This window comes from Anser cygnoides, chromosome 15 (genome assembly GCF_040182565.1).
Source record: "Anser cygnoides isolate HZ-2024a breed goose chromosome 15, Taihu_goose_T2T_genome, whole genome shotgun sequence".
Lineage (NCBI taxonomy): Eukaryota > Metazoa > Chordata > Aves > Anseriformes > Anatidae > Anser > Anser cygnoides.
In genome coordinates, this window is record NC_089887.1 from 2969930 (window position 1) to 2989890 (window position 19961).

The 19961-nt window shown below is 61.6% G+C and overlaps 1 protein-coding gene and 1 long non-coding RNA gene across 2 annotated transcripts; one reads left to right on the top strand and one right to left on the bottom strand.

The window, feature by feature from the left end:
• Positions 1-1514: 1514 nt before the first annotated feature.
• On the bottom strand, positions 1515-19625 carry ALKBH5 (alkB homolog 5, RNA demethylase). Its single transcript, XM_066977782.1, has 5 exons — positions 19225-19625; positions 17700-18505; positions 11751-11831; positions 7680-7835; positions 1515-6026 (listed from the first exon to the last, which is right to left on the bottom strand). Exons 2-5 carry the CDS (start codon positions 18419-18421, stop codon positions 5843-5845), a joined length of 1143 nt encoding a protein of 380 aa, XP_066833883.1. The 5' UTR covers positions 18422-18505; positions 19225-19625; the 3' UTR covers positions 1515-5842.
• LOC136786447 (uncharacterized) lies at positions 13593-16659 on the top strand. The gene is made up of 3 exons (XR_010825137.1): positions 13593-13726; positions 15611-15830; positions 16037-16659. It is a non-coding gene; the product is annotated as an uncharacterized lncRNA (long non-coding RNA).
• Positions 19626-19961: the final 336 nt, after the last annotated feature.

A 19961-nucleotide genomic window follows, 5' to 3' on the forward strand; every position in this document is an offset into this window, starting at 1 on the left:
GCGCGGGGGATGCTGGGGGTTGTAGTTCGATCCCGCTAGCAACTTCTATACTTTTTTTTTTTTAACTCTTTCCTTAGTTTTTTGGTCGCAGAGCGCCAGGGTGGGGCTGGGAGGGCTGGGAGGGTAGCCTGAGGGTGCACATCCTGGCCATGGGGTGTCGTGGGTACAGGGCTCCAGCGCATATGGGGCAGCCGAGCTGCGAGGCATCATCCCCGCCATGGGGACCCAGAGCTGCGGGGTGGCCCCATAACATGGGGATCCCCATAACCTGGGGTCCCATAACGTGGGGATCCCCATAACCTGGGGTCCCATAACATGGGGATCCCCATAACCTGGGGTCCCATAACGTGGGGATCCCCGTAACCTGGGGTCCCATAACATGGGGATCCCCATAACCTGGGGTCCCATAACGTGGGGATCCCCGTAACCTGGGGTCCCATAACGTGGGGATCCCCGTAACCTGGGGTCCCATAATGTGGGGATCCCCATGAATTGTGGCAGCCTCATAACTTGGGGCCCCATCCCAGCTTCACAGCCCAATCCCAGCTTCACGGCCCCACAGCCACGGGCTGTGTCAACCGGGGGCCACGCGCCCCCAGCAATAGGGTGGGGATGCACGGGGAGCACCCCACAGTGAACTCGGGGTGCCCGGCCCCAGCACCCTGCCCCTCGGTGCGGGTGACTCAGGCGAGCGCCCGTCCCCACGCAGGGCAGGGCGTCCCCTCCCTGCTGACTAACGCTGGGTGCGCGGACACGGCCGCCGTGCCCTCCTCTGGGGCGTCCTGCCTCGGTTTCCTTCCTCGCCCCCTCCTTGGGGTCACCCCTCACGGGGAGGGGCAGTTTGGGATCCGCAGCTTTTGGGATGGGGCTGGGGACGAGCAGGGGGTCAGCGTCCAGCCCGGCAGCCCGCCTGCGAAGGGCTCCCGAGGCGAGGAAGGACAGACGGACGGACGGGGAACCGGGCTGACCCCACGACTCGATGGAGAGGAGCACAACGCGCCCCACGCGGGGACACCGCGGGCACCCGGCCAGGCAGCAGCTCGCCGTGGCCGCGGAGGAGGAAGACGAGGAGGAGGAAGGACGCCATGGCAGGCCCCATCCAGCCATCCCGTCCCCGCACGCCCATCTCCCTCTTGCGGGAGGAAGGCGCAGGGCAGGGCGGGCGAGGGGCCCCAGCGAGGCCGAAGCAGCACCCTGGGGCGACGGGAGGCCGAGCCACGGCCACCAAGGTGGCAACCCCGGCTCCCCAACCCCACAGCAGGGCCAGAAGGACGGGGACATCTTCACCGCTTGCCCCCTGCCCCACAGCAAACCAGAGGAGGAGAATCGGGATGGGAGCTCCCGCCGCAGGCCCGTGCCAGTTTCTAGGGCAGCACGCAAATCCCCCCGGAGCCGGAGCCTCCCTTTATTTAGGATTTATAAGCATTTCCCTCACCCTGCAGCCAGGCACCGAGCCCGGCTGCACCCCCCCCCCCCCCCCCAGCACCCAGCCCCACCACACAGGCAGGCACAGCGATGCTTTCTGCTTTTATTCAATTAATGCAGCAATCTATACAAGAAAAAATAATAATAATAATAATGAAACCATGAAATTCCAAACCCTGACAGTGAAGAACCAAATTCTTCCTAAGAATCGACCAGAATTAAAAGTTTTCCCCCCGCGTCAGACTGTACATAAAATAATCTCTGCTCCATTTACAGCGTTTCACACAGTACTTCTCGTATCTCAAACTTCAGAACTGTACAACTTTGTTACAAACCACGCTTTTTCCTAGGAAAAGCTTACGGAAAAAAATATTGCCACTTTGTTTTTTATTTCTCTTTTATTTGTAACAAAACAAAACAAAAAAAATTAGAATCTTTAAAAAAAAAAAAAAACAAAATTAAAGTCAGCCAGAACATTAAGTGTGGGCAGGGGTGTGGGAAGGAGCAGAGGCGCGCTTCTCAGCTCGAGGTTTCTCCTCCCCACGAAAGGGAAGGTGTTGGGCAGACCAAAGAGGGGGGGTCTGGACCTCGGGGCCATGCTCCGAGCCCCCCCCCAGGACGTTCCCAGCTTCAGGTTGGGGTTCGGACACCCCCGAGGCCGGAGGAGGGAGCTGGCAGCCCCGCGTCCCAACACCCCTCCTGGGATGACGGCATCAGGGTTGGGCCAGCGTGGGGCTGGAGGTGGCAACCTGGGCTTCCCTGCTGGAGGCCGTTCGTGGGCTCCCGGCAGCCTCTGGCGGGCAGGGACCTGCTCCCCGATCGGCCACCCCATCCCCGGGCCAGCTCACCTCTCCCTGCCACCAAACCGCCTCTCCTTCTCTTCCAGAGGACGGGCCGAGCCCACGCGACCAACGCAAGAAGTCCGATCGCCGAGTCTTCTCCAGCTGCAGGCAGGAGCAGCGAACCCCAATTCCTCCCTCGGCAGAAAAGCGGGGGCAGCCCCCAGCTCCCTCCCCTTCCTCGGGAAAGGCGTTCCCGTGGTCCGGGACTGTGGGTTTGGGGTGTGTGGGGCCGTCAGGGCGCACGCAGCCGTATTGCCGGGGCCGGGCATGATGCACAACGACACGCTGCGGGTGGATGGAGAGGAGCACGGACCGCACCGCTGAGCCAGACAAGGACGATAAAGCCAACGGGGTCAGGCCAGGGAACGAGCCCGTCCCACGGAGGGGACGGGGAGAAATTTTTCCTTCTTTATGGGCAGGCAGCCCCAAAGCAGCGCTCGCTGCCCTCCGTCCTCCGCAGCGGACTCGCGCCGCCGGCCTGACCCGAAGCCTGCACGCAGCCACGACAGAGAAGAGGAGTGGGCACAGCAGCATTTTGAGCCACAGTTTTACCAAACAGGTCACAGTAAGGGATCTAGACATCTGGATCCGCATGAAAAATGTGTCTTCTGGTTTCAGATCAAGGTTTTACCCCGACGTTGTTCAGTGCAAAAGAGTTAAAAAACCATGTATCTACACATATACAACTGTGTGTATATAAAATGTCTGTACAAGTGGGAGAGATGGGCCGCCCGCACGCCGGGAACTCCTTGCCCACGAGATGCTACGGGTCAGACGGGCGGTGTTGGAGCCCCAAGCAGGCAGCTTGGAGGCTCAAAGCGGAACGGAGCAGGGGAGCGACTCCGGCGAGGAGCTCCCCGGCCCTCCAGCGCCGGCTGCCAGCTCGGACCCACGGCACAGACCTGGGGTTGGGGGGGGGAACAGGAGGGCAGAGCTCCCGGAGGCAGCGTGCAGGAACACCAGAACCCGAGGGGACAGGAGGGCTGCCCGCGCGCGTGCAGACCGCACGAGGACTGGGATGAGGTGACGAGGCAAGACCTCGGGGTGCCTTGTCCAGCCTTCAGAGGACATACCTTGTCCCACGGGAGTCACGGCACTCCTGCCGCTTCGGGAAGGAGCCCCGGCGAGGCGGGTTGCCTTCGTTGTGAGCTGAGACACCGGAGTACGGCATCCGTGTCGCAGAGGTAGGCGTAAAATGGGGAGGGGGGACAGCAGGCTGCGCAGAGCGGGGACCTCGGGCGAGGGAGCAGAGCTGCTCTGCCTCACCGCAGCCACCGCCAGCAGCACGAGCAGCACAGCCTAACGCCCGCGGAGGGCACGGGGCACGTCCAGGGTGAATTCCGAAAAGAATTGGGAACAGCCATTCCCAGGCATCCCGCAGGCAGGTCTCTAGCTTGCTGAAGACGCTCGCAGATGCCAGCGGTGAAGAGGAGAAGGGATGGCTGCTCCCTGCACGCTGTTTTGCTGTCGGGGAACGCCAAGCTTTCCCAGAACGGGGGTTTGTAGCCAAGAGCTGGCCCGGATTCTCTGCAGCAAGCTAGGAAGGCAAGGAACGCTGCTTCAAATGCTCAGTGTGCTCTGATAACAGCTTCTCAGTGGTTTCAGAAGCAGCAGAAGCATGAACTTTCAGATCTCTGGGCAGACAAGAGGCGCCTTCAAAGGCTGGCCACGAGGCTGTTCTCGCACCTCCACACCAAGCCGCCGGGAGCTCTCACCGGGAAGGCGATGGGATCAAGAGAACCGAGGACGGGCAGCTGGGGCCCGCCTAGGAAACCTCCCGCAGGTCAGCGCGATGCTGAAGGCGGCAGCGATCCCCTGGGCACTGGTGTGGCTGCTGGACCCAGCCCCAGCAGTAACCCCAAGGACAGGCGAGCGGCAGGAGCTGCACGAGTCAGCAGGGAAGGAAAAGGACACCGAGACCCAGATGTCAGCAAACATGCTCGATTGCTAAGGAACAGCGCCCGTTTTTTCGTTGTTTTTTTTTTTTTTTGACTGGGAGCTCCTCAAGACAGCAGCAAACGGGTTTCAAAATATATTACATCTTTTTATTGCCAAGCGTGCAGACCATGAAGTGTGGGGGACACGACACTAAGGAAAACTACAGTTTGAGGGAGGGCAAAGCGGTAAAAATTTAAAAATAAGACTACTCCTTACGACTGCCAACACTTGGGTTCAAAGAATCAATCGGAGGAAGTTCCTTAAAAGTAGGGGTTCTAAATACGGTGTTGGGCCCCAAACTTGGAAGGCGCTCAGGCTTCAGGCTGGGCGAACGCGAACCAGCTGGGAGAAGACGAGGAAGCAGGCAGACCTCCTCGCGTGACCTCCTCGCGGCCAAACGCCTGCTGCTGCTCAGCATTTCCCCTGGCAGCCACAAACTCCCTGCCCCAGGGACACGCAGCGGGACGAGCAGGGCATCGGTGGGTATTTCTGATGAACGCACTGACCCGGCAGCGTCCCCGCTCCCAGAGCCAGCCTCGGAGGGGACGGACCGCAGCCGAGGTGCCCGGCTCCCCGGCGGCCCCGTATCGGCGCCTGCCCTCGGCACGGGGTGCCCCGCCGGCTCCTCTCCCTCCACCCAGCAGGGGCAGGATGTTAAAACCAGCCCGCCACGCTGCCAGGAGGCGGAGGACAGCTTTTCTCGGGGGGGCCCCCCAAGCCCGGCATCCTCACAAGCACAGCCCTCACCCGCTTCTCTTTGCCATGCCCGGAAAGCAGCAGGTATTCGGTGCTGATGCTGCAGCCCCCGGGCTCCAACACGGACCTCAGGGCGATGCCGGCCTGGCCTCAGTGAAATCAGCCCCGTTTCCTCCCTCCTCAACCAAAATACATCGCCGGTCAGGCCAGCGCTGTGAAGCCAGGGGTAAGCACATTCTTCTCGGAGAGGGCAGCCCGGGGACACGAGGCTGTGAGCCCAAGCTGGCTTGGGAAGAGGGACCGGAAAGAAAACCTACGGCATTTAAAACTGGTACTAAAGTGCAACACAAACGTCCTAAACCCTTTGTAATCAACGCAGTAAGAGGGGTCTGCAAAGCTCCAAACTTCCAGTTACTGCAGGGCACACTCTTAAAACACAACCCAACGACAACTAGGTAACAGCAGACCAAGGAGCCCTTTGGTGAAGCAAGGAATACGAGGCCACCACAGAGAATTTCAGCTCCTGGGGTCTAACATCATATTTAGAACATTTGGAAAGGAAGTTAAAGCAAAAAAAAAAAACAAAACAAAACCAAAAATACAATTCTTGAATCTTGCGCAACGAAACAGTTAAACTTTTTGGTGTTTTCAAAAGAAATCCCAACAGACAGCCTGGCATAACTCTATCTGCTTCCTAAGGGAGAGATGCCCGTTTGACCCATGACTCAGGACACCATGTGCACTGGACATGTTCCATCCTTACATACGTCTCAGCATTCCTCCATTCATAAAAACAAATCGCTAGATCCTTCCTGTTTACTCTTCAGCCTGAAAGGAAAAACCAAAACTGAAGCTAGATGGAAGATAGCCAGAGGGAGGAGAAAGTTTTCACAGACTGGAGGCCAATCTCATCAGCTCCACGAGCCCGGAAAGTGCATTCCTCAGTGTCGCCTCATTTTAACTTTCCTGGCCGGGCTGCCGTCCTCCTCCTCCTCATCACAGTCCTCCGTGTACTCGTAAGACCTTCGCCAATAGTTCTCGGAGCTGAAGTTGCTCCGTCTCCTATGTTTTGGTAAGAGGACCGAGCGCCTGTTCTCCTCTTTATCCATTTCTAGAATCCGTGGCCTACGGAGAGAGAGAGGGGGAGGGAGGGAGAGAGGGAGTGAGAACGCGGCCGTAACGGGATTTAAGCACTCCTTGTGTGGACACCATCTGGGTTTCTGCATACTTTGAGCAACGTGAGTGACTTTTTCCACGCTGCTCTCCCGGTGCTACGCTCTGGGCTCTCGGCAGAGCAGGAACAGATCGCCAAGCTGCACATCCCACGGCAAGGCTGAGAACTTCGCTTTGAATGGCGCAAGCCCTGCACCTTCGCATGGCCAGCTTTGGTCTCCACCTCCACCGTGCACACTTCCAAACGGCCTGGCCGCCCCTCTTTAGCTGCAGCCCGTAGCCCCCTGGGCAGAGGGGCCTGTGTGCCCTACAGAGGAGCTATGAGGAGACTCGTGGTGCAGGATTAAACCACAGCTCCAAGCTCCTGTGCCCTCCTGCTGCTCTCTCCAGCGTTCGTGCAGTCAGTTCTTGCAGAAAGCTGCCCCTGCTCTCACCTGCGATCAGCTCACGGCAGGGCCACGCTGGCAGGATTTTATCCTAGTTCATTTTATCCTAGGTGGCAACCGAGTTCCTCTGACAGATGCTGCCGCCTCTGCTATTTACCTACGTTATGCCGGAGTCTTTTAGGCCAAAGGAAGAGAAAACCATGTTTTTGACACCCATCTGCCGCAGGGGTCTGTGCTGAGCCTGCTCTCCGTTAACGTGTGTCTTCTCCTCCGCGTCAGGCTTTCACCAGTCTGCAGGCTTGCCCTGCACGGCCCCTCCTCTGATCACACGCAGCCCGCTGCAGGCTCCGAGGTAAGCCTTCCTCTGCAGGCTCGCTTCGTGATCAGCGTGCCCAGTCACCCCGAGCACTGGTGAACGAACGCTGCTCATAAACATGCCATCCCCGCCCTCCTCCTTCACCAGGACAGGTTGAAACACGGGCTGCGACTTCACAGCAGCCGAGCCCCACCACCTTTGGGTTTTGCACAACGTGCAGAGTGCCCTATCAATTCCTGGGAGGCTTCAGAGTTAGAGAACGGCAGAAATGACAGCTGGCAGGCCGGCTATCACTCCTGGCTATCAGTACATACGCGTGAGCAAGGTGGTGTTTAAGGGGAGCCTTGCTGCAGAGCTCAAGCTGTCTGCAACCTCAGCAAGGAGCTCTCTTGCAGGTCAGGCTTATGCACCCACACAGTCTGGTTGCACGCACACACACAAATACACACAGCCCTGGAACCAAAACAGATCTAAGAGGCTTCCCAGGGAGTCCTTCGCCCTTCCCGGTTCTCACGTTCTCTCCAAAGACTACTTTCATAATGTACTTTAACACAGCCGCGCAGGTTGCTCGGCAATAGAGGTCAAAAATAATTAGCTGCAGGGAAACTATTGTTCTGAATGACTGCATTATCAAGAGCCAGCCAAATCTATTGCTTCTTCATTATGCCACTCACAGGATAAACAATGTAAGCTGCTTACAGCCGGAGCTTAGTCTCCGCAAGCCTCGGAGGAACGTATAAAGCAACGTGGTCTGATAAAACAGATCTGTGTGCCACAGGAAGCACCTGGCAAAGAGGTGCAAACCAGGATGCTTCAAGTGCGCCGTGCAGCCTCTCTCATCAGAGGCCGGGAGCCTCAGACATTCACTGACCAGCTCCTTGCTCTTAGGAGAGCCCAACCTACCTGTGAGCAGCATCGGGGTCTGCTTTGCGATGGGACCGCTTGGGTTTCAGGATCTGGTCCCTGTTGTTCCCCGACAGGCGGTCGGAGGTGTAACCTGGTGACAACACAGAGCTACTCAGCGATTTCGTTTCCAGTCGAGGTGCATCTAGTCTTGTTCTGTGAATTAAAAAAAAAAAAAAAAAAAAGAATTTGCGAGGAGTTTCTACAGGATCGGTAGCAGGCTGCACGAGACGCTTGTCCTAGATGCACTGAAGCAGAACCCTCAATCCCAGCCACACAGCTCCAGAAGAGGGTCAGGATTGTTACACTCAAAGGCAGAACAAGCTGCAGTTCTCTTGCACTTGATGCTTTAATTTTTAACCTTTACTGAACTGGTCAGAAGACAGAGAAAGGTTTAGGGGTCAGTGTAGCCACAAGGTGATTCTGGGAGGACAGGAAAGGTGCTGTGCTCGCTGCAATCCCAGTGACAGGGTATTGAGCGGAGGTGCTGGGCTCCCCGTGAAACCCCATGAAATCACAGTGACTCCTCAACAACTTGCAGCTCCAGTTAAGCCACCTGGGAGATGCACCGAGAAATCCATCATCGCCTCCACCAGCAATAACCGCTTCTGTCTGGAAACTCCCTCCTCTCTCAGGGACCTCGCGGGGTCGGGCATTTCTCGGCTTGACTAAGAGCTTTAGCGCTTCGACTCATGCTCGAGTCAGAAGTGGGGTTGGCAAACAGCAGACGCGCCGCATCCTTTGCAGCGGCACAGCAGTCTTGGTCACGCTGCAACAGCACCACTGGAGCTCCAGCAGAGAGCGAGCAGAGCTCCGAGCAGAGCTGCCACCGCTGCTGCCCGGGCACGGCTGCAGCAGCAGCTTGCAGCACGCACGGAGAGGCAGCGGGCTGCACGGCACCAGTGGCACCGTGGTGCCGTACGACGGTGCCGTCACCATCTCCCAGTGCAGCGTAGTTACTGGTCACCACTTAGAAGCACTGCCGAAGTCAGTTTCAAAACAGACCGAAGCCTAAGAATGGGCAAAGCGTGCTAAAAGGTGGTGCCAGGGCTCCAGAGTGCCAGTTGCAGGGGGATCCGTGCACGTTTCCGGACAGAAAGGCACCCTGACGTTGCTCCTGCTGCCTCGCTCCCCAGGATTGGGGGTGAATACCAAAGGGGGCTGGGTGAAAGAAAGGGGAGAATCACTACGTGTCCCCTGGTGGGGAGCTTCAGCTTTTGAGGCAGGTTTTTGAGACAGCTGCTGCCAGGCTGGAGCCTGCACTAGTCTGCAAAGCCATCCTGAGCTGTTTGCAGCTCCGGGACTGGAGCCAGGCCAGCCGGAGCACCAAAAGCGTTGCGGATCCTGCCCTGGACACCTCGGGAGGTTTAAATGTATTTCAAATATAATAACCAGAGGCCTACAATTAAAAACCCACTAAATGCACTGCAAGGGTCAGAGAGCACCAGCCACGCCCCGTCACCGCAGAGCGACGTGGATATGAGCTGCAGGAGCAGGTACTAGGAGGGGCTACACCAAAACGGAAAGCAAATCACCCAGCGAAGTCCAAGCTAAATAAAATAACTCCCCAGTGCGACAGCTCACAAACCGCTAAGTACAAATGGCTGCATAAGCCCTGTAAAATGACTTTCAAGCCCCGCTTGAGGAGGTCTCACTTCTCCCCCCACCTCCCACCTTACCTCTGGCAGCAGCTCAGGAAATTCAGAGCATCGCTCCTTCCCCCGCCCGCCCGCCTCTCGCTCAGAGCGCTCCCAAACCTCGCCGGCTCCCCGCAGCCCCGCGGCGCAGGAAACACCGTAAATGCCATCACGCTGCAGCTCTCCAGTGCTCCTGACCTACTTGGTAACCGCGCCGCTCTCAGGCGTGCCGAGAAAGCCAGCCACTTCTCCGGCACGCACGGCTTCGTCCTGCCGCTGCCAGCAAAAACCGCCTCCAGAGCCACGTGCCCGGAGCGGAGGCAAGAACGGATCCAGACTCTTAACGTCTGGGGCCCAGCACGCTCTGGCAGCCTGTTCGGAGCCAAATATCCCAAATATCCCAGCTCCTGGATGCAGCTTTTATACTGCTCCGTGACGTGATTGCGGGGTATCTGAGCCCTCTGGAAAGCTGCGGGCTGCCTCTCACCAGCAAGGAGGAGATAGTGAGTTTCACGAGGTCAGGGGCTGCTCCCAAACCTCGCGTGCCAGCAGAAGCGGCTGGCTGTCTTCCCGCTTGCGTAACTCGCTGCTTCAGCCTGCACGAGCTGCACGATCCGGGCACTCGCTGCAGCACTAGCTGCTCCGGGGGCTGCGAGCGCGGGGAAAGGTCCACCAAAGGGTGCACTAACAGGCAACGGCCGTGTATTCGCCGGGGCTGCTCAGCCCTACGGAGATCACACAGAAATAACCCCCGGGGGGTTTCCGCTCTGCTCGTAGGAAGATCCCGTTGTGGTTTCCTTCAGCTCGCCAGGCAAGTCATCGCTGTCTGCGTATGACGGGGCGGTCACTGCCGCCCTAACGCTAAGCGACTCGGGCCCCCGCGGGGAGGACAGCCGGACCGGCTGCCGCAGAAGGACGCCGGGGCAAACGCGGGCAGCCGGCTCTGCCGGGAGCTAACGGCCTCGTCTGCTCAGCAGGGAGGCACCGGGTCAGCCAGGTACATCCTGGAGAGCTGGACGCCCGCCTGGCTGCTTTCCGAGGGCTGTCAGGCCAAAGTGAGATAACTCAGCGCCCGCAGCTTACGGGGGCTGAGGAGGGTAAGAGGCAGGTTGAACAGGGAGTCGTACATCTGCGCCAGCTCGGGCAGCTTTAGTTCATTCGGCCAAATCTGCAGAGCAGTTCCTTGGAAAAGGCAGCCTAGGACAGGCAGCTTCTCTGCCCCACAGCCCGACTAAAGCAGCCAGAGCCCAGCTCTCTCCCCCTGCAGGGTCTGGAGACGCCTCCCACAGTGCTCATCAGCACTCGCACGGCTTTTTGTTGGTGCAGTAACCAACGATTGGAAGGCAGCCACCCTCGGGCTCTCCTCGCAGTCACCTCACCACTCACCTAACACGCCAACAGCCGGCAGCCCGGTGGTTTGGCTCTCCCCTCCCTTCCCCTCATCCCACCCTATCGCCCGCCGCATCTCATCCCGCCTCCCCGGCTCTGCTAACGCCTCAGGGCTGCTGTTTCCCTGCCTTCATCTCACGGATCTCTCTAACCAGATGTCCGACTCCGCGCTGCTGGCCTTGTGCCATATCTTCGCATCACCAGGCTGTCTGGAAACCAGCTAGGCTGCCCAGAAGTTCCACAACTCCCGATCTACAGCACTTGCCCGCTAGCCTCATGCCAGCCTGGGCCACAGCCCTGCCATCATGACCACGCTTTTGTCTGGGTTAACAGCACCCAAAGCCACGTGTATTTCCACTTACAAACATTTCTTGACGGCGGAATTGCTGCTAACAACTTCTAAGGCCCGATAAAGGTGGGTCAGTGTGGTGCATACACATATTTTAGTCCTCTAGTAAAAGGAACTGATACGAAATGCCATTTCTGGGTACAGGACAAGGTGACACCGGGGACTTTGGGGTGGTTCCCCCGCAATTATCTTCTGGAACGGGAAGCGTGCAATGCGACTTACAGAGCCCGGCTTCGCTGCTCCCAGGACAACCTCTATGAACTGGTCACTAAATTCACCGCATCCACTTCCCCTCAAAGCCAGCGCCTTCCTCCCTTCTCCCCAGGAGATGAAAGCCACGCTACCAAGAAACCTGTCTGCTTTACGGATGATTCTTCATCGTCAGCTTCAAAGCGCTGCCCAGGTAACTTTTGCACGTGGCTATCGTATGATCAGACACCTGGACGTGCAGCCCAGGGCACAGGAGTTTGAAATCCTAGCTGCCTGGAGCCGGGCAGCCAACGAAAGCCACGTGCTCGGACAGGAACGGTGCCTGCAAACGGGCAGAGTGAGACCTAGAAGATTTAAGATCGACTCAGCGTATTAACAAGCACGGCTTTTTTGTTGTTGTTGTTAAAGCGTTGCTTTAAAAGCACCTTGAAAATCACACCAACAGACCGGAGGCTGCCTTACTGTCCAGAGGGCTCCGACACTTACTTCCGAAGGATGATGACGGCTCTCCTCTCCTTGATGTCCTGCGGTCGAATACAGTGTGTAATTTCGTCGGCTGCGTATCCGCTGACAACAGAAACAGAAAGCCACTGTGAGAAAGACAACGGGCAGAGGCACAACGTGGTTGCAACAACGAACTTTGGCCAATCCGTTCCCAACTTCCACCATGAATTCCTCCTCCAAACACCCCGTTCCCCAGCTAAACTGCCATAAAAGAAGAAACTTTGAGAAAATAGTAGCAGTCAGGCCTTTTTTTTTTTTTTTTTTAATTTTGACTCAATTTTTTTTAGCATACGCCAGAGAAAAGGCCACCTGCCGCAACATCGCGAAATAAGTCGCGTTGAAAATGAGTTTACGGAGCGTAAATTCAGCTAATTTGTTTACGGGAGCTTTATCAAGAGATCAGCTCACAGCAGAAGAAAAATCACCACGTCGCTTTCTCGCACGGGTCCCGAGAAAAAGCCATCTATCACCGCTGAGACACGCGGCACACCCGGACGCGTCCACGGACGGGAAGAGCCTGCTGCCGGAGCCTCTCCCAGCGCTCGCAGGTGGGCTTTGGCACCGATTCGGTGTGTCATGGGAGGAGGGGTGCAGACCAAGCGCCGCCCCTGATCGTCCCCACCACCCCACGGGACACTCGCTCGTGAGCAGCCTCACCCTCTCCTCGTCGGTCCGGTACGACCCGCCGCAGCCCCGGGCGAAGCAGGCTGCAAAAAGCTGGGCTCCTAAAACCTCCGTGCCGTGGGGCTCATGAGGCGAGGCAGCAGCTTGGGCCAGCACGGAGCGCGCGAGGCTCACCGCTCCGTCACCGCGCCGCAGCCGTCGTTGGCAGGAGAGCGTTTTGGTGTAGGGGATGGCTTCAATACTTCAAGTTGTAGGCCGGCGCGGGGAAGGAGAAGCGAAACGCCTCCCGAAATGGCTGACAAGGGCAGGAAGGCGTTGGGGCGAAGGCTGCTCGGGTCGCAGGGAGCCAGCGTGCCCCCGCCCTGGGTTAACCCCGCGCAGAGCTCACTGAGCCTCCCCAGGAGCGGAACCCACGTGCCTGCGGATCCGCGAAGCGGTGCCAGAGGCCACGGCGGCGCTTCCCAGGGGCAGGGGTTTACGCTTCCAAGGCAGCCGCAGCACGCCCTGCCTCGCACCACGGCTCGAAAGCGTTTCATGTGGGATGCCGGAGCCCGAGCTCAGCATTTCCTCCGGCGGCTCCTTCCCTCGGAGGAGCCTCAGCTCCCGCTGCTCTCCCTCTGCCCGCCGGCACGGCTGGGGAGCCACTGCCCGCGCTCCTTGCCACCAGGCTTCAGCAGCCCGCGAATTCGGGATGCTCGGGGAACAACACGTCACGCACACGCGGGTCTCCTCCGGGGGCAGGACGGGGTTTCCTGTATCTGGGTAAATCACCCACCCGCTTGCCTGGAAGCGCACACCTCTCGCCTGAAGGCTGCTTTGAGGAGGGAGCTCAGAGCCTGAGGCCTGACCGGTGGGGAGAGGGGCTGCTGGCCGCCCCCCCCCCGCCCTTCAGGGCGCCGCAGAACAAGGCAGCGTTATGCAAAGGGGCTGTAATAATGCTCCGTTATGTTCCAGGAATCTCCGCGTCAAGCTCCAGCGGACTCATTAATGTCACCCACGTTAACATTCGGCTCGGCACATCCTCACCCCGAACGCGGGGAGGAGGTCTGCTCCGAGACCTGCGCCCTCCATCACAAGACGTCAGCCCGGCCTCTCCCCCTCCCCAGACAAGAACTCATTTCCCAGCTCGCTTTCCAGCACCTTAAGCAGAGCTGGCGGCCCCAGGTGCAGGGGGACGGCCCCAAACAACAGCCCTCAGCCCTAGCGGGGACCCACCAGGCAGCCCCGATGCCACAATGGGGAGGGAGAGCTCAGCTTGCAACTCGCCATGGCCCGAGGGGGGCCCTGCACGGCCCTCCAGCATGGGGCAGGTGCAGGAACCGGTCAGGAACAGGGTAAGGTTATTTCTCAGTTGTCCTGCTTGGTGCCAGCACCAATTTCTCACCCGCTCCCTGCCCTTCCCACGTCCCGGTGACAGCCGAGGGACAGACGCTGGAACGAAACACCCACGAGGACATCAGCGGCGCACCCGGGGATTTCGTTTTTTGCCCAGCCGACGAAACCAAAGCGCCGAGGGGTAACGTGGCGAAGAAAGCCCTGAACTGCTGGCAACACCCGAGCGTGACGCATCCGGCCCGGAGCATTTTTCAGAGGGCCGAGGGGAGGCTGGATGCCACCCGCAGGCTGCTCGGAGCAGCCCAGCTGCCACCCAGCTCACCTGCTGGGGCTTCCGACACCCACACCTCCTCCCCGAGCCTCTTTTTTTTACTTTTTCTTCCCCGACCCCCCCTATAACCGAAAGCAGGGTGTTTTTTTGTACAGGTATCACCAGAAAGGAGGCCCTCGTGGCTGCCGGCGTGGGCAGAAGTTCTCCGCGGCAGGCAGAGCCTTTTCCTCGGGATCAGGCTTTCCTGGGAAAGCGCCCGAGCCCGGTGGCCGCGGAGCCACCCCTCCAGCTGGGAACAAAGCAGGTTCGGCCTCCAGAGGCTCCGAGCAGCGGGGCTGACGGCGCTGCCACCAGGCATTGCCTCTGGACAGCACGAGGCGAACATCTTTTGGGCTCACAGAGCTCCGCAGACGTTACCTGGGGGGGTTCACTCCTCTGCTTAACTGCAGCCTTGCTGGCCCCCAACCCCAGGCGTGGAGACACGACGCTCGGTAATTAAACCCAAGCCCACCAGGTGCCCAGATCCATTACGTGCTGTAGGGCTTTGCACCACCCCAACAGATCCACCCCCCCCCCCCCTTTTTTTTTTTAATTTTCCCAGCCTAACCATTCGTCAAAACCCCATTCCCCGGCGGACGGGCCAATCCTCCATCTCCTCCGCAGCGCTCCTGCTGATTGATGCTTATCAAATTCCTTTCTTTTTTTTTTTTAAAACAGGGAAAAAAAAAAAATACCAAACTCACAGACGTGGTCCTGCCAGCAAGCACCTACAGGAAGCTGATGGCACCGAGGTCTTAGCGCAGCCCGGCTCGGCGCTGCCATTTCCTCTCGGCCCAGCCGGCGCGCGCGGAGGTGGAAGCAAACGCCCACCGCCGGCAGCTTCTCCGGGGGGCACAACCCGCAGAGGGGGCCGGTCCCCGGTCCTCCGAGGGCAAACCTGCACCAGGGAGGCAAACGGAGAGAAAATACCTTGCCGGAGGAGCGCGGGGCTGGGCGGGCGGCCTCTGGGCGGCTCAGCCTTTGTCCTGCTGGACGCGGCGAGGGGAGCCTCCGTTCCTCCTCCGAAACTCTTTGCGAGGGCGTCTTTGCGACCCTAACCCCTCGTTGGAGACGCCAACGCTTCGCAGCTCGAGTTTGAGGCCGGTGCAGGGGTCGCAAACAGCCCGGCCCGCCTCGCCTCGTGGCAAACGCTTCAGCCTGCTGCAAAGTTTAACCGGCAGCGTCCCCCCCCCAGCGCCAGGCGCTTACCGGCAACCCCGAGCCTCACCGGGAAAAACCTGAAGCAAGCGCATCGAGTCGAGGGCAGGACACGGGGAAAGCCCCTCTGAGGGGCGGGGGGCGGCCACGAGGCCGCGAGGGGGATTTTGAACAGAGCTGGGATGGGGACCGGGACGCGCGTGGGATGGGGAGAGGCGGGGAAAGAGGGGGCAAAAGGGGAACCCGGCGGCTTTCCTGCGAGCCTCCCGGTTTCCACACGGTACCATAAGCGAGCGTGGCTCCGCTGGCTTCCCCAGGAAGGAGGCCTGCCAGGAGCAGCCTCTGACCCAGCAGCATTTGAATCCCAGACATTACAGGCATGCCGCTTCTATCTCTGCCGTTTCCCTATCTCCAGGGCAACTGCCTCCGGCAACCGCTCGCTGGGAGGAGAGGAAGCCGAGTTCGGGGAGCTGGCTTCACCACCACCGCCAGCTGGGCCGGGAGCTGCACCCCGAGATCCCCCCAACGTCCTCCGTCCCTTCCCCGAGCTCTGGGGTCAGAGGGGAGCCGGGAGGTTTGCTCAAGTCCTGGATCACAGCAGCCCGGGCCCATCGCCTTGGCAGAATCTCCCTTAAGTGAGTGCTAAGTGTCTGCTAACCGCTGCGCCGGAACGGAAATAATCCCCGAAATTGAAATAATCCCCAGGTTAGGGGCTGTTATTTGCTGGAAAGCAGCACCTCTGAACGTCTAACCCCACGTGAGGCTGGCGAACGCCATCCTGGGGCGGCGAGGAAGCCAACCTTTCCGTGCAGCCACCAAAACATCTTCGTTTGCTTTGCAGGAGCGCTTCAGGGACCTGCTGGCGGCACCCACGGCACGCCAGCCGCACAGCTGCATGGCACACAACTCGCTCCTGCTCCAGGGACCCCGAGCCAGCTCCTTCCCAGCAGTTTTGGGGGACAAGAAACCGCGATTCGCTTGCTGTGGAGCAGAGGAAAACACCTTTCCCTCAGCCCACGAGGGGCCGATCCTCCACCGCTTAAGCCCCGATCCCGCTTCGGATGTGAATTTGAGCATTTTCCCGGTGATTCTGGCTACGACTACAGACAGACCCCGCAGGACGGTTCTGAACGCGCGCGCTCGGTCGCGAAAACGCTCTCCCCGTCCTCGGGAGCGAGCCCCGGCTACGAAAGGGAGGACAGCCGTTTACCCCGGGCATCGCGGGGGCTCGCTTCGCCGGCAGGAAAAATTAAGGCAGAAAGTTATGCTGCCTGCGTCCGGCCTCGCGGTAAGTGGACGCGCCGCGATGGCTCCCTCCCAGCGCCGCTCCGGGAAAAATCACTCCGACCTCTGCCCTTCTCCTGCACCCTCCCTGCCCCGGCCACGCTCCCCAGGGAATAAGAAAACGTCTTTAGCCTCGGGAGAGCCTTCCCTGCTGGCGGATCCTCCCGCAGCCTCGCTCGATCCCGCTGAGTTACCTAACGCTGGGGGGGGGGGGCACTGGTTAATGTTTGCGCAGCTTTCCCCGGATAAAAGCTCCGTGAGATCCCGGCCGTTATTACCGACGCCCCGGTCACCAGCGCGACGCCTGTGGCTGGGGGGGGGGGGGGAGGTGGAAATTCCTTCCTGCGCCCTGCGGCGATCGCTTTGCGAGCCAAGGCGCGGGGTTGTGTTACGAGCAGGGAGCCCTGAAACCCGCCCGGGACGTTCGCCGGTCCCAAATTAAAAAAAAAAAAAAAAGTTGGTAGTTCCGAGCGCTGTTGGCAGAGCCCGGGCCATCCCCGCTCCTGGCGGCGAGCACTCTGACCTTCAGGACGCGGGGACGAGGCTCGCGATGTGCTGACGAGGGCCGGCAGCCCCGGCACCGGCCCTCCGAGCGTGGGAGCGAGGAGCACGCGGGCTGCCCGGGGCCGTGCCGCCCGTCCCGCGGGCTCCGTGCGCCCGCCGGGAGACAACGGGGGTTAGGGAGGAGACGGATCCCAGCACGGAGCCCGGCTGTAGCAGCGGCTCGCGGCGTGACCTTGGGCAGGTCGTTTCACCTCCACGGGGGCGAGCGCCGTCCCTGCAAGCGTCGCCGCCGCCGCGCTGCCCCGGGGACAGCCCCCGCGGGGTCCGCGCCGCGTCCTCGCCGTCCCCGTCCCGCAGGTGAGGGCTCCGAGCTCCCCGCTGGCAGCCCGGGAGCACGAGGCCCTTTGCGCCACCTCCCTGCCCTTCGGGTCGCGTCGGGAGGGCTAAGGGTAGAGCCCGGGCGCGGGATCCATTTTGCGCCTCGATGCCAACCGCGGCCGCTCGGGGGAAAGGCACCGAATCCCAGCTCCACCAGCAGGCGACTCCGGATCCGATCTCCCCCTTGTGGGGCCACCCCAAAACGCCGCCCCCTCTGGGGACCCCCCGGCCCCTTCCCGCCGCCCGGGGACCCCGCGTGCCCCGCCAAGGGAGCCGAGCCGAAGGCCCACGTGCGCCCACGCGCCTCGGGACGGGCGTTCCGCGAGGCGGCGCGCTACCTGAGCACCGTGACGCTGCCCCTCTTGACGGGCAGGAAGAGGACGGGCTCCGACACCCTGATGGGCTTGAACTGGAACTTGCAGCCGAAGCAGAGCGCCGAGTCGCTGAAGAAGGACACGGAGACGATGGGCCTCTCGAAGATGTGGATGGGGTCCACGTGGGAGACGATGCAGCCCCCCGGCTGGTAGTCGTTGATCACGGCGCTGTTCACGAAGCCCTCGGGGATCACCCGGTGCTCCACCAGCTTCCTGATCACCAGGTCGTGCACCCACTCGGGGATGGCGTCGACCTCCCCCCGCGGGTACAGGCGCTCCTGGCCGGGCCCTCGCCTCTGCAGCTGCGACCCGTAGGTGTACCCCTCCCCGAAAAAATACTTGTTGCGCAGCGGCGCCCGGTCCACCGTGTGCTCCTTGTAGAGCCCCTTCTCCGCCCGGGACACCACGTCCTCGATGCGGGCCTCGATCTTGGCGCACTCCTCGGCGCTGAAGAGGCGAAGCTGTCGGATGCCGCTCTTCACTTTCCGGGCTTCCTCCTCCTCCTCCTTCTGCTGCTGCTGCTGCTCCTCGTAGTCACTGGGCTCCGAGGCCGAGTCCTCGTGGTAACGCCGCTTGCGCTCGTAAGGGGGGGGCTCGGCGGGCTCCCGCGGCCCCTTGGGGTTGTCCCGGTAAGGCATCATGGACTTGAGCTTCTCCCGCAGGTCCGTGTAGCCGCTGCCGGCCATCGCGCCTCGGCGGGCCCCGCGCTCCGTCACCGCCCCGCTGCCGCCGCGGGGGACGCGCAGCCGCTGCTCATGGCACCCGCCGCCCTGCCGGGAGAGAACCCACGGGGCGTCAGCGGGGGGAACCGGGACGGTTCGGGCCCCCCCCGGTGTCCCCCCGGTCCCTCCCAGTGTCCCCCCAGTCCCTCCCGGTGTCCCCCCAGTCCCTCCCGGTGTCCCTTGCATGGACCAGGCCTATAGGGCCTTCTGCCGGTAAGGGCCGGTGGCCCCCCGGGCTGGGTTCTGTGGGGTGGGGGGGCACCGGGAGGGTACCGGGGGGGTTACTGGGGGGTACTGGGAGGGGCACTGGGAGTATGGGGGGGGGGGTACCAGGCCACATGGGGGAGTTACTGAGGGGTACGGGGGTATGGGGGGGGTTACCGGGAGCATGGGGAGTGTACCGGGGGGTACGGGGTGCGGTACCGGAGGGTATGGGGGGGGTTACCGGGAGGTATAGGGGGTCTGTGGGGGGTGGTACCGGGGGTATGGGGGGGTTACCGGGGGGGTATAGGGGGTTACCGGGGTGTATTAGAGAGTCTGGGGGTTGGTACCGGGGGCATAGGGGGGTTACCGGAAGGTACGGGGGATATACGGGGGTTACCGGGAGGTATCAGGGGGTCTGGGGAGGTGGTACCAGGTGCACGGGGGGGTTACCAGCGGTGCCGGAGGGGGTCCCGGGGGGGTCCCGGGGGTTACCGGGGGGTTACCGGAAGGATTAAGGCAGCCCACACCCCCCCCCCCCAGGCAATCCGGGACGCCCAACTCACGGCTTTGCCCGGGGTGGCGACGGCGGCGGCGGCGGCGGTAACGGCGGTAACGGCTGCGGTGACTGCGACGACGAAACGGCGACGGCACGGGGTGGGGGGGGGGGGAGGGGGAAAGGCGGTTCGGCCGCAGCTCCCGGTTACCGGGCAAGCTCAGGCGGCGGCGGCGGCCGAGCCTGGCACATGCCCAGCGGCGGCCCCGGCGCGGCGCGGCGCCCTGCCCGCTCCCATGGCGGAGGGGCCCGGGGCCGGGGCCGGGGCCGGGGACACCGGGGCCGGTGAGGGAGGAGAGGGGGAGGGGGGTGCCGGTACCGGAGGGGGGAGGGGCGGCGGCGGGCCCCGGGGGTCTCGCGCAGCCGTTCCCGCGGCGCGAGCGGCGCCTACGTCACCAGCCGCCCGCCCGACATCCCCGGGCCGCCGCGGGGCCCCGCCCACCGCGCCGGCACCGCCGCCGCGCCCCGCCCCCCCCGCGCCCCGCCCCGCGCATGCGCACGCGCGGCCAACGACGCCGCCGTCCCCCTTCCTTCCCTCCCCGCCGCTCCCTGCCTGCCTGCCGCAGGCTCCGCCCTTCTTCCGCCCTCACGCCGACGCGGCTTCGCGCGCCGCCCCGCCCCCGCGCCGAGGGGTGGGAGGCGATTGGCCGCGAGGCGGCGGGGGGGAGGGAGGGAGAGGGGAGAGGCGGAGGGTGATTGGGCGGCGCGGGAGGGGGCCTCGCGGGCACGGAGGAGGGGAGGGATGGG

What these genes read in the sequence shown, in the direction of transcription:
- ALKBH5 (XM_066977782.1), bottom strand. Translation starts at nt 18,421, where the DNA reads ATGGCCGGCAGCGGCTACACGGACCTGCGGGAGAAGCTCAAGTCCATG. An exon ending in GGCAGCGTCACGGTGCTCAG is followed by an intron (nt 11,832 to 17,699) that starts GTAGCGCGCCGC and finishes TTCTGTTGTCAG; the next exon opens with CGGATACGCAGCCGACGAAA. An exon ending in GACCCCGATGCTGCTCACAG is followed by an intron (nt 6,027 to 7,679) that starts GTAGGTTGGGCT and finishes CTCTCTCCGTAG; the next exon opens with GCCACGGATTCTAGAAATGG.